This window comes from Acartia tonsa, chromosome 3 (assembly GCF_053477335.1).
Source record: "Acartia tonsa isolate MP-2025a chromosome 3, ASM5347733v1, whole genome shotgun sequence".
Taxonomy (NCBI): Eukaryota; Metazoa; Arthropoda; class Copepoda; order Calanoida; family Acartiidae; genus Acartia; species Acartia tonsa.
In genome coordinates, this window is record NC_137262.1 from 5,842,150 (window position 1) to 5,855,132 (window position 12,983).

The 12,983-nt window shown below is 32.4% G+C and overlaps 4 protein-coding genes across 9 annotated transcripts in view; 3 read left to right on the forward strand and 1 right to left on the reverse strand.

Moving 5' to 3' along the window:
• Positions 1–12,983, forward strand: part of Nop56 (Nop56 ribonucleoprotein) — a 422,283-nt gene that overhangs the window by 266,959 nt on the left and 142,341 nt on the right. The gene's annotated exons all lie outside the window — the stretch shown is intronic.
• Positions 3,509–5,601, forward strand: LOC145315060 (uncharacterized). 2 transcript variants are annotated; one of them, XM_080155107.1, is made up of 4 exons: positions 3,509–3,614; positions 4,154–4,300; positions 4,691–4,821; positions 5,476–5,601. In XM_080155107.1, exons 1-4 carry the CDS (start codon positions 3,563–3,565, stop codon positions 5,584–5,586), a joined length of 441 nt encoding a protein of 146 aa, XP_080011233.1. In that variant the 5' UTR covers positions 3,509–3,562; the 3' UTR covers positions 5,587–5,601. The 2 variants fall into 2 exon arrangements, with proteins under 2 accessions (XP_080011233.1, XP_080011234.1); XM_080155108.1 differs by having other exon boundaries at positions 4,154–4,288.
• Positions 6,153–7,836, forward strand: LOC145313000 (uncharacterized). Its single transcript, XM_080152217.1, has 3 exons — positions 6,153–6,290; positions 6,830–7,081; positions 7,649–7,836. The coding sequence occupies exons 2-3, from the start codon at positions 6,886–6,888 to the stop codon at positions 7,834–7,836; spliced, it is 384 nt and encodes a 127-aa protein (XP_080008343.1). The 5' UTR covers positions 6,153–6,290; positions 6,830–6,885.
• The window catches only part of LOC145313134 (glycogen debranching enzyme), a 75,027-nt gene continuing 73,754 nt past the window's right edge, over positions 11,711–12,983 (reverse strand). For all 5 annotated transcript variants that reach the window (XM_080152405.1, XM_080152407.1, XM_080152406.1 and 2 more), the window contains 2 exons: positions 12,712–12,798; positions 11,711–12,022 (listed from right to left, as the gene is read on the reverse strand). In XM_080152405.1, the coding sequence (XP_080008531.1) occupies positions 11,910–12,022; positions 12,712–12,798 (200 nt within the window). In that variant the 3' untranslated portion in view covers positions 11,711–11,909. The remainder of the gene's footprint in view (positions 12,023–12,711; positions 12,799–12,983) is intronic.

The following is a 12,983-nucleotide window of genomic DNA, read 5'->3' on the forward strand; positions in this document are numbered from 1 at the left end:
CACTTAAACTACTTCTGGTGCTTAGACCTTTCAATTTCCAAGAACTGGACCTTTCCAGAGTAGGTAAACCTAGAGAGGCATGCGCTCACCTAATTATTTGTCCTTGATAATTCACCTTTCACATTGGATATAGAATATGTGGACATTGTGAGAGATTCTTGCATGTTCTTGATGAAATGTTTCTCCTAGCTAGCTAATATAATGATACCCACCATCCCCTTTCTGACCATGGAGGAACATATTCACGACAAAAATTCCACTGTCACAATATCTATTTATTCTTTGTCCACTCCTTTCACTAAGTTTAATCTTGAAATTTTCATTTTATATTTCTAGCATTTTTAATTTATTTAAAATTTCTATGTTTATTTTTTAGTGGCAAAGCTACTCTATAATTTGAAATGTCCGTCTGTCTGAAACGTTTTTGGTAAAACGTGATTTTCTCGGCTCCTATAAAAGATAGAAAGCTGAAACTTCTTGTCAACATTCCCCTTAATATTGTGCACAATAAAGCATAAAACATCCGTAGCGGTCGAACTGCATTTTTAGCAGTTTTTATTTTTCACAACTGGTTTTCTCGGCGCCTGTAAAATATACAAGGCTGATAATCTGCTCTACAACTAACTTTGTCCATTTATCTTTTTCATAATAGGTATTTTGCTTCGCTACTTATGGATGTTGTCATCCTTGTTTTTTCTTCACATTCCTCAACCAATGATTCTTTTATATATAGATTTACATATGTATAAATTCAGTATACACCTAATTTTGAATATGGTTAAAAATACTTTTTATTTAAATTATTTTAAATAGCTTAGTAGGAATTATAGTTCGTTTTGTCCTTTTCATTCATATCTTGAGCAAAGTTAGGTATAACATTTTTCACAGATAAATTATTAGTGGAAAATTATTTTTTTTCTATTATACTTTAATTGAATCCCTAAATTTATTTAAATCTTTTTAAAAATGTTACTTAACTCTTGCTTTTAAGTATTTTTCTTTGTTTTGTGCTGTCCTTTGTTACTGTTTGGTGCTTGTTTGTAAATGTTCAAATAAGTCTTTCTTCAAAATCATTTATTAGTTTTTTTATTTATTCATTAGCACCTGCAGATGCCAGACGGTAATTATTTTGAAAGTGTGAAGATTTTTTATGTTATTGTTTTATTGAGAGTGTTGACAACCCCCTTCATAATTCACATTTACACACATGCAAATGTACATTAATATTTTTATATTATTGTTAAAAAAGTTTTATTTTAATCGATTACCTTTTTTATACGTCATAGATTTTAGTATTATTAATTTCAAATTTTTATTACAACTTCCAAAATTGATTTATAATATCTATTTGCGCTTTAAAAACAAATAAACTAATCTTTACTGATTGTATATTACAAAGACGATTAAAGAGAGGGATATTTAGCACAAAAATTTAAATCAGATGGATTGGAATACATGTGCCACTACTTTTAACAATCATTCTGGCACTAAAACTTCTTTTAGCTGTTAAACCTTTTCTGTTCCAAAATATTGAACCTGATATTTCAGGTAAAAGATTGTTTTAGGATAGAAAATTTTAGGATAATTTTTTATAGATTTAATATTCATTCCCTAAAAATTGAATATGCATTTGACAGGTTAGTAATAGATATTTTTCGCATCGTATTATAAACGGCTTTCCGCGGATAAAAGGGGCTAAAAAAACTAGTTTTAATCTTATGATTGTACATTTTTATATTCGTAGAAAGCTGGATATAATACGATGCTAGACATAGTTTTTTCGTATGGATGAGAACCAGTTCCTATCCACCGGATTCGAATGAATACGAGAATAATTATTATTGTTTGTCCTTGTCCATATTTATAAGTCACTTTTTACTTTTTGTCTGGTTTAGTAGTTAGTTAGTCACCTTCTGTTTTTGTAATTTATATGTATAATTATTTTACATATAAATCTAAAAAAATATATTTGAATAAGAACTATATTTTTGTCAATTTGATATTGATATGCCTATTGCCTTCTAAAGTGGATGCAGAATATAGGTAAATATTAAAATAGAAAAAAAATGTTGGTAATTTAGGTTGCTAACAACATGGACATCATTTATTGATTAGTTCGTTCATCCAGTATGAGGGGAGGGGATTGGGTTAAGGGGGTGGATGAAGGGGATCGTTATTTTAGCCAGCTAAAAGTTTCACTTTATTAAAGTACATGATAATCTGGTGTAGTTTTCATGTAATAGTAAATCAGTCTACAGATTCTCTGTTTTAAGGAAGATTTTTGACATAATCTATCTATGTCCGTCCGTCCGTCTGAAGCTTTAGATCTCGGTAACCACTGAACCGATTGCATTCTACTCTTCAGGGTATATACTATTTTCTTTGGGGGTGGGATATCCCCAACCCCTCCAAAATTGAAATCCAAAAAAAAATTTTACATTTTTTTTCGATTTAAATTTTTTATGTTTTTATATATTTTTATATGTTTTTTTAATATTTTTTTTTACTTTTATACTTTTTTTATATTTTAAATTTTTTTTATCTTTTTAAATTTCTTTTCTTCTTCTAAACTTTGTTTTGTCAAATTAAAAAGATTGTGAAAGCTTCCTTTTCTGTAGAGGCGAAGCCCCAAAAAGGCTAATGGCAAAGAAATTTTTAAAAACATTAAAAAAGAGAAAAAATTTGAAGGTTTAAAAAAATAAAAATAAATATAAAAGTTATAAAGAGTTATAAAAAGTTATAAAATGTAAAAAATTTAAACAAAAAAAAATTCCCCCCTGAACCTTTAGGAAAAAAAAAACTTTAGAGGCTAGGGGCGAAGCCGCTAGTGAAATTAAAAAGTAGATAGGGGTATATACAATATTATCTAGTTTATAATATTACAGGGGTAAATATTATTATAATTACAGGTAGAGCAGTGTTATTATTCTCCTGGGCACATGTGATTACAGATCTTGTTTATAATATAATAAGGAATTGATCATACAAAGTTAATAATTTTTAAAAATGGGGAAGAGAACAGCCATAAAAGCGAAGTTTAAAAAGTTAAACAGAATTGTATATAAATTTATTACAAATTTGCTTAAATACAGGATACTATTTAAGGACATACTTACAGGACTTGATTAAAGAGATACCTTGCTTAAAATTAAACCTGCCCAAAATCAGATGAAAAGGATAATTGTATTATAGCAAAATTGTTGTTACAAAAATAAAAATGCTTTAAATGGACATACAGGTTTTCTGGTAATTATTATAGAATTGCTACGCCTTCAGAATTGTACCAAACTGTTATAGTCGAATGATCATGCAAATTATGAAATCGAAAGGCAATTCTAAGGATATAACCCCTTTTTATAGAAAAGCTTCGCTTTTAAAAATGGTTCATAAGTTAATACAGATTGTAATTATAAAATGTATTTATTCAAAAAGTGAACCAATATTTTATTTTTTGGATTATTGCTGAAATAATTTTAGCCTTATTGTATGGTCATCTAAACACAGATATGATTCCTATTGCGGGGCTGTTTACATCAAGAATATTCTTGTTAATCAACACAAGATGGCGTTGAACCTGGACCAATTCAGCGGGGTCAAATTCTTTCCTTGGATGGGTAGGCATACATTTTCAGCTTATAACAAAATATATTTACAGCTTTACAACTTATCCTTCTATGTCCTTGTATAAAAGTAAAATGATTTCCGTCTGTCTGTCTGTAAAGAAGAAACTTGCTCCTTTCTAGTTATACATATATCTAGGGAAGGTATTTCCAAATACAAATCCTTTGCTTTTCTTTTAAAAGTTATAATTGATTGAAAGATTAGAATAAAACACTAGAGGGAGAAAGTCTTAAATAACTGTATCTCCCCATCACAACCGCCTTGTTCAACCTTTGCCATTGAAAATCAACTAAAGGTGTCGCTTATATTAACAGAGCCAAGTAGCAGAAAATAATTTAGAAGCAGATGAAAGAGGTCTTTGAAAAAGAAAGGGAGTTAATTAATAAATAAATACATCTATAATATAGATCTGTTATTAAAAGTGGAGAGTCGACTACCCTCTTCCCTCTAGTGGCCTCTAGAGGCGTAGCCGCTAGTGTATGTATATCGGTACGTTTTTCATAAATCATAGATACTATAAATTTCATTTCAGGTATATTTGCGACATTGTGCCTGTTCCTTGATCTGGCGGTCATTATAATCCTGGGTCACAAACGACGGAAAAGCCAGCGGCGGGTCCAGGGACTTGTCTCTGCCATTGATCGCTGCCAAGAAACTCAGATTTCAGGTGACAATAAAAGTAAGGCCATAAAATATTTCATTCTTATTTATGAATTATGTTTAAAATTATTTATTCTTTATTTTACCAAAATAAGATAGGTGCTTTTCCTAACTCAACCCTCATCCTACTATTTTATTCTTTCTGTTGTGTGGCTAAATTGAACCCAATATTACCTAACCTAACCAGTTCAAAACACAAATTAATAGAGTGTATCGTGGTTTTTTGTGCTTCCCCAGACACTATGTTGGAGACACCCAAAAGATTTTATTACATTTTTAAAGGTTCTTCTAATTTTCAAAACTTATTATCTATTCCTCATAAGTTAGGCACTTAAGGGAAACCCCCAAAAAATCGTATTACAAATCTACTAATTCTTAAACCTAAACCTAAACCTATTAAACATTTCAGAGGTAATGAGCAGTACAAATGGACAACAGCATCACCAGGCCTGGCTACCCCTGCGAAGGTCCTTGCGCCAGGCAGTTAGGAAGAAGGCAAGAGTGTCCTATCAAATTCTTCCTGATTCAACACAACCTCAGGTACCTAGAAACATGTTAATTTATCATCTGCCATTCAAGATAGAAGGCTAAAACTAGAAATATTTTTAGAAAAATGTTTCGTGATCTTTAATTTTCCATATATTTATTCTTTACATGACCACTGAGCATCTGCTTTTAAACAGCACACGTTGTTCCTCCAGAATAGGAAGAATAGAAGATGAGAGGAAATGGAAGAATGAAAGAAGCATTACACACATACAAACAGAATGACATACAGACTAGTAACTGCTAAATACTAATTCTAAAGGAAGTAATCATAGTTACGGAGCTCATGTAAAGTCGTTGCTACAAAAGACCAACTCTACAAAAGACCAACGCCTACAAAAGACCAACTCTACAAAAGACCAACGCCTACAAAAGACCAACACTACAAAAGACCAACGCCTACAATACCAAAAAATAGGCTAGGGGGCCGAGCGCCCGCGGCTAGGCAGGTCAGATACACCATTTGCAGCTATAGACCTTCCAGCTCTACGATTTTTTTTGTAGGCGTTGGTCTTTTGTAGTGTTGGCCTTTTGTAGGCGTTGGTCTTTTGTAGAACCGACTAGTTGGTCTTTTGTAGGCGTTGGTCTTTTGTAGAGTTGGTCTTTTGTAGCAACGCCCATTTAAATATAGGAATATTCTGCTTTTAGGAAAGATTAGATTTTGAGCAAATGCTTGAAGAATCTTCAAATAATGAAAACAGCGAGACAAGTCCAGATTTAAACAACAGGAAGGATTATACGACAAAATTAAAGAAGTAAAAAAATGTAACTGCCAATTGCAAAACTTAAATTTTTATTTAAAAATAAAGCTGGGTTTTATTTCTCAGTACAATTAATGTTCTTTGGACTTAATAAAGGCATTTGATAGCATGTGAACACTCAGAATTAAATGTTTTGCCATTTATAAACCCAGGAATCTAAAGGGATAAGACAATGGACAATAAATTGATGTACATGATGATGATAAACAAAATTACTTCTTCTGTACATTGAAATTATCGGTTGAAAAGTTTGATACCACTTCTTTAAAACTAACCAATCAAAGTTTGTTAAAGTACCCAAAGTTTTTAAGCCAACAAATATGAAAATGTGTAATTTTAGGTTAGGGTTGGGCCGGATATCCGGCCATTTTCAATATCCAGCCGGATACCGGATATTTAAACTATCCGGTTACATGATATCCGTCTGATTTTTTACGCCGGATATCCGGTAAATTGCCGGATATTGAACGTTGGCCAGATATCCGGCCCAACCATACTTTAGGTACCATTATAATATCTCCTCCCTCCCTGATATTTTGTGAATGTATGAACCTTAATACAGGCGGCAGGACGACAAATCTGTTGGTAATCTGTACAGGAGACAAGTAACCATACAGGATTCTGTGGAATATATTCTGCCTGACAATCCCATAAATTCACCTCAACTCTTGGTTTCTCCATCACATTTACATCAGCCTTCAAGTAAGGATTATCAATTATATTTACTGCTGCGCCCCTAGCATCTAGGAGTTCTGCATTCAAGGAGGTAAGCAGGGGGCAAAAAATAACCGTAAGACATTTATTTAAAAATAAAAGAGACCAAAATCATTCCGAAAGCTATGTGAAGTTTCTCTAAAAAGGAAAACTCAAATTCGTCTTAAGCTGTAGACAAAAAATACGATTACTTTATACAATAGAATGATAACTGTTGTTCATCTTCAGACTATTTCAAAACCTGATTTTTTCTTTTACTTGACATAAACCAGTTTGATTTCTAAACCGATTGATTGAATCCGCTGAATTAGAACCAGTCCTCAGCTATATTGAAAAAATCATGTATAGTCTTGTATTACAGACAATTTTACAAGAATATCAAAATATAAGTCATAAAATCAAAACCAGTTTTGTTGCTCCGGGTAATTGGAGCTAACAAAACTAACTTAAAACTTACAATTTTTTATTTTAATATCCGCGGAAAGCTGTCTATAATACGATGCAATTAATAACTAATATTTTTTCAGGTAGCAAAACTGTTAATGAATGTTGCCTAATTCAAGTACAACAATTAAATGCACAAATGAGTGAAGAATCAAAAGATGATATTGACAGTGACAACCAAATTTCTCAAGATGATTCTTGTAATAACAATGAAGACAGTGTGAATCATGAACTCTCAGAGAATAGAGATGAACATAGAAATAATTTTGTTAGTTTTCCCTCCTTGGAGATTTTACACGAGGATGGAAATGATGAGTGCCAAAGTAATGGTTCGGGTAAGTTTCATTATACCTGGAAATAATTATGAACAGAACTATAAATTACTGCTGGATTAAATCTAGTTCTGTACCGTGTTTAAAACACATGTATAGAATAGTTTTATAAAAATTATTATCAAAAAGTTAAATAAACATCAGGAATAAGGTATAACCAACAAGCGAAAAAAATCTAAAATAATATTTCGGGGGCAATTGGAGAGGTCGTCAATTTTACGAGTGTTGCCCCCCAACGACAACTGAAAAAGACGTATAAGTTTCGTGATTTTTTTCCGAATAAATTTCGTTATTTGTATAAGCTGAATAAACATAATAAATCCTGTGTAGTTGCCCCTATGGAAATAGCCCTATAAATTCTAGATGCAAAGCTACTTTATAACCCACTTTTCTGCCCATTCGTCAGATTGTTGAAGAAATGTGATAATTCGGCTTCTATTTAAGATAGACGCCTATATTATAGTACACTATTATGACTTTAAGAGTTTTTCTTCCTAGGTCAACCTTTGTTATCCACAGACAACTGCCTACGATAAATAAAATTGTTAGAAATTAAAAAAATATTTCTAGGTGATGAGAAGCAAGAGGATACTCCGGGAAGATGTCGAATATTCTTTCTGGGTCGCTCGACAAGGGAAAAAAGATTCCGTCCCTCACTCCGTCAGAATAGCAGATCTCAGTACAGTACAAAATCCTCGTTTCTAGGAATGGATATATTATTACATGGATGTTATACAAGATTTTCATGTTGTCTCTAATAAAGTGAAATGCATAGCGGGCTAAAATAATGATTCGCATCTTTCATCCCCTCCCCTCCTAACCAAGAAATTAATGCTAGCAACCTAAATTGACTGCAATTATCCCCCCTGTCATAATATCCACGTATATTCTATATCCATGTTCGGTAGGAGTTAGTTTCTATGTGTATGCCCTGCTTCATCATGCTATGTACTATGTTCTCACTCACTATTCAAGGTAATTATCATTCCTATAAAAGTTATAAAGTTTTTCGTCTGAACCTAAAGATCTTCAAAAATATTGGCTCTAGTGAGGTTTTTTTTCAAGGAAATTATCATTCCTATAACATAAAGTAATAAAGTTTTTCGTCCGAAGCTAAAGATCTCAAAAAATGTTGGCTCTAGTCAGGTTGTTTAGATTAGCTTTATATATCTTGGGGTGGTTTTCAGCTATTTTCCTGACCTTTCCCGACGTACCATAAAGGATAGGGGCGAAACAACTAGTTAAAAAGTAATTCCATTTCAACTTGTCCATTGAAATCTTTAAGACAGGGATGGCAGAGTTAAAACCTTGAGGGTAAATATATTGACAGGGGAAAATTTTTCGTCAATTTAGGTTGCTAATAGGGCTTCATTTATTGATCTGATTGCTGATCCAGTAGGAAGGGAGAGGATGGGTATCGACGTTGTTTCAGCCAACTGAGAGTATTAAAGTACATAAAAAATCTGGTGCATTATCCAATTAATCATATATCAATTACCTTAAAATCTAATTCTGTCCCTGATCTAATCCTTAAAGACATAATAAATATAAATAAGGAAGTCCAAGTTTTTATAGAAAAAGTTTTGATTTTATATAACTAAGTTTTCTTCCAATTTCAGTGCTTAATGACCTTTTTATTGGTGCAACTTCTCTATAATTTACTTTGTCTGTCTGTCAGTTAGTCCGCCAATCAGTTTGTAAGTCACAGGAAACTGTGATTTGTAACAATCGAAATTTTCAGTGAAAATTACTATAACATATGCATATCTAGTCTATAAATTGTTTTGTCCGGCTGTATGTTACACATGCTTTAAGACATAAACCTTTATTTTTTTATCTTCTCTGAAGTTTTGCATATTCTCTCTTTCTTTTCTTTATTATGACAACTCCCTTTGCCCATTCCATAATTTTGTGCTTTGCTACCTATGGATGATGCCATGAAAAACTTTTTTAAAAGCGAAGCTTTTCTATAATTAAGGTCGGTCCGTCCGTACGTCCGTCCGTCCGTAACGGATAGCTTTTTTCGTTAATTTAGGCATGTTAAAATTGTCCTATCGATTTCAAATTTTGCATGGTGATTCCTTTAGCAGTTAGGTACGATTTAAAAAAGCGTAGCAACTCTATAATCATTACCAAATAGTCCGTACGTCCATTTTAAACATGTTGATTTTTTACTTTTTTAACATCAAATTTTTATGTGATCTAATCATCGGATTGATCTGATTTTTGGTATATTGATTCCTGGGACAACAAAGAACAATATTATAAGCGAAGCAACTCTATAATCAAGTCCAAAAATGTAAGTATGTCCATAAACATTATCCTGTTTTTAAGCAGTTTTTCAACAAATTTACCTACAATTTTGATTCGACATTTATACATTTATGTTCCGATTTTTCAGTTCAGATACTATGCAAGTCTTAATGTCCGTTTGTCCTACCGTTTCAGTGCTTCGCTTTTATGGATGTTGTCATCCTTGTTATTTATGAAAAACTTTTGTTTAGATACGTGGTTATATTTGAGAGTATATTCCGGATAACACATCACCTGATACCTGCCTATGTTCTCTTCACCAACAATAAAACATCTGCCTTTGTCAAGAGAAAATATAAAAATTTTAAAGAAAAAATAAGGAAATAAGTTTATACTCTTACTTAAGTTTTTTAATTCGGTAAAATTTTATAAAACTTTTATTAAATTCTTGTTTTGTTGTTGCAAAATTGGCTTATAAAGAGATGGGTAGGTTTCTGGTAGAATCTGTAAAGGTTATGTCTTATAAGTTAAAAACAGTAGTAGAACAATAATAGTTATTTCTCGCATCGTATTATAAACGGCTTTCCGCGGATATAGAAAGTACAATTATGATTGTACATTTCTATATTCGTAGAAAGCTGGATATAATACAATGCTAGACATAGTTTTTTCGTATGGATGAGAACCGGTTTCTAACCACCGGATTCGAATGAATACGAGAAAAATTTATGTTCACTTTTTAAAACAAATTTTGTCTATAGTTCTTTTCAATAAGAAATACACATATTTAGTGAATATTATCGTTCTACTACTATTTTTAAGCCTTAAAACACACACCTTTACGGATTCTACCAGAAACCTACCCTCTCTTTGTTTTTTTTTTCTATCATATCTAATCAATAAACATTGTATCTTCTGATCAAAATGAAAATGTAACCTATATTTTTTCTAATATATATCATCGAAATTTTTATGTAAGTCTTGTGTAGCTATTTTAAAAGCGAAGCTTTTCTATAATTAAAAGCGAAGCTATTCTATAATTAGGGTCGGTCCGTCCGTACGTCCGTCCGTCCGAGATAGATTTTAGGCATGTTAGTATTGTCCCATCGATTTCAAACTTTGCATGGTCACTCCTGTAGTAGTTTGGTACGATTTAGAAAGCGTAGCAACTCTATAATCATCACCAGAATGTCCGTACGTCCATTTTAAACATGTTAATTTTTTACTTTTTTAACAACAATTCTATATGTGATAAAATCATCCGATTTATCTGATTTTTGGATTACTGATTCCTTTTACAATAAGGTACAATATGATAAAGTCCTAAAATTGACAGTATGTCCTTAAACAGAATTCTGTATTTAAGAAGTTTTGCAACAAATTTACGTATAATTTTGTCAAAACTTACATATTCATATTTTGTATATTCAGTTCTGACACTTTACAAGATTTAATATTTGGTTGTCATACCGTTTTAAAAGCTTCGCTTTATGGATGTTGTCATCCTTGTTTTCAAATTTTGTCTTGAAATTAGAATGATTACCTTCAAAAGTAGCAGGACTCATTTAAATAATAGGTTAAACACAAGGGCTAATAAATGAACATAAACCTCGGGGGTCGGTCGGCAGCTGCAATTTCAGCCCCGGATGAGGCTGACTTAAGCTGAATGCAAGCTCGCAGCTGCGGCTGACGATAGCTTAGGCTAAGTGCGGCATGTGGTAGCTATTTTAAATTATGGGTGGCTAAAGCTTACTTGGTAGCTTACGTTTGATAGTGGCTATAGGGCTGCCGAGCCCAGTTAAAACATTAGATCAACTGCAGTTGACGGTAAAATATTCCTGGTAATTAATATTTCCAAAAATTTAAGAATTTTAAAGGCTGCTAGCTGCCAAACGGCTTAACGTACAGATCATGCCCGCACACTGTTTTAAGCGGCATTAGAAGGCCTACAAATAATCTGGAACAGCCAAGATCCAATGATGCACAGGGAAAGTTCACTGAAGAAAAAACGCGTAAAATATGTCTTTTCCGCGCATTTCTCTGCACTGCGAGACAATTGTGCATTATTGATTTATGGCTATTCCAGATTATTTGTAGGCCTTCTTATGCCGCTTAAAACGGTGTGCGGGCATGATCTGTACGTTCAGCCGTTTGGCAACTAGCAGCTTTTAAAATTAATAGAGTTTTGAAAATATTCATTACCAGGAATATTTTACCGTCAACTGCAGTTGATCCAAAACATTAAACACTATAAAACTACATTTAAAGTATAAGTTCATCTATATAGTGAGATATTTAAAGAAAACCGGCGTGACTGACGGACGGATGGACGCAAGTGACTTATAGGGAAGCTTGCCAACTAAAAAATAATATTGTATATTTTTACTTTATGTTTTATTGTAATAGTAAATAATTTATACATAAATACTATCAATTATTGCAATAAATATTTTTAATATAATTCATAATACTTTATTTTAAGTTACAATACTATCAAATCGTCAAACAGAATTGGGATTTGTCAAAATTCAAAAAAAAAATATATTATTTCTATTATAGAACTAAATAAAGTTTAAATTTACATTTTATGAATATCATAAAGTGTATCAAGAAGTGTGGCATGACTCCAAGCTTGTATCGGGTTCGAATCTCTGCAGAATTGTCCATTGCTGTTAGTCAACTCAGGCAAACCTAAATAAAAGGATGGCAATATCAATATACAGCGTAGCATGGATGGACGCACAAAGATCAGATTTGCAGTGGTCTTAATTCAAGGATTACGAAAAAATCATTAAACTTTTCACTTCTGTCTTATACAGTTTTAATACTTAATATACTTATATTTTTGTAGAAATAAAAATAGTACATTGTGTACTGGATTCGGGGCGTTTTGTCGTATTTTCACAGTAGATTTTCTCCTATTTACAGCCCCTGCGGGGCCAATTGCATGACCCTGCGGGACGATCGCCTAACTTAATATAACCTAACCTAACCCCAAATACTACTGTTACAATACGACGAAACGCCCTTTCAGAGGCGTTGTCACGAAAGGGACGAAAGGAAAACTTACTTAACCAGGCAGAAGTTTGTAGATGTTGATAGTGTCTGGATAGAACACTAAATACTTCTTACCTAGCCAAGCAGAAGTTTGTAGATGTTGATAGTATCTGGATACAACACTAAATACTTCTTACCTAGCCAAGCAGAAGTTTGTAGATGTTGATAGTATCTGGATACAACACTAAATACTTCTTACCTAACCAAGCAGAAGTTTGTAGATGTTGATAGTGTCTGGATAGAACACTAAATACTTCTTACCTAACCAAGCAGAAGTTTGTAGATGTTGATAGTATCTGGATACAACACTAAATACTTCTTACCTAGCCAAGCAGAAGTATGTAGATGTTGATAGTGTCTGGATAGAACACTAAATACTTGTTTCTTGGCTTCTCTTAGCTTTTCTGCACCTAAAAATATAAATATTTAGCTTTTTTGAAGTGTTTAAAATCAATGATAAATAACATTTTTACTAGAATTGATGCTTTTTAATCAACTAGTTTCTTTGCTCCTAACCTTTAGGGGAGGTCAGAAAAACAAACCCAAGAAATTTCTAAAACTTCCCTAAAAAGTACAGCCAGCGTTTTTTCAGAAC

Excerpts from the sequence above, each read along its gene's own strand:
- LOC145315060 (XM_080155107.1), top strand. The coding sequence starts at position 3,563 with ATGGCGTTGAACCTGGACCAATTCAGCGGGGTCAAATTCTTTCCTTGG. Across the intron at positions 3,615-4,153 it reads CAAATTCTTTCCTTGGATGG|GTATATTTGCGACATTGTGC; the intron begins GTAGGCATACAT and ends ATTTCATTTCAG. Across the intron at positions 4,301-4,690 it reads GATTTCAGGTGACAATAAAA|AGGTAATGAGCAGTACAAAT; the intron begins GTAAGGCCATAA and ends TAAACATTTCAG.
- LOC145313000 (XM_080152217.1), top strand. The coding sequence starts at position 6,886 with ATGAGTGAAGAATCAAAAGATGATATTGACAGTGACAACCAAATTTCT. Across the intron at positions 7,082-7,648 it reads GTGCCAAAGTAATGGTTCGG|GTGATGAGAAGCAAGAGGAT; the intron begins GTAAGTTTCATT and ends AAATATTTCTAG.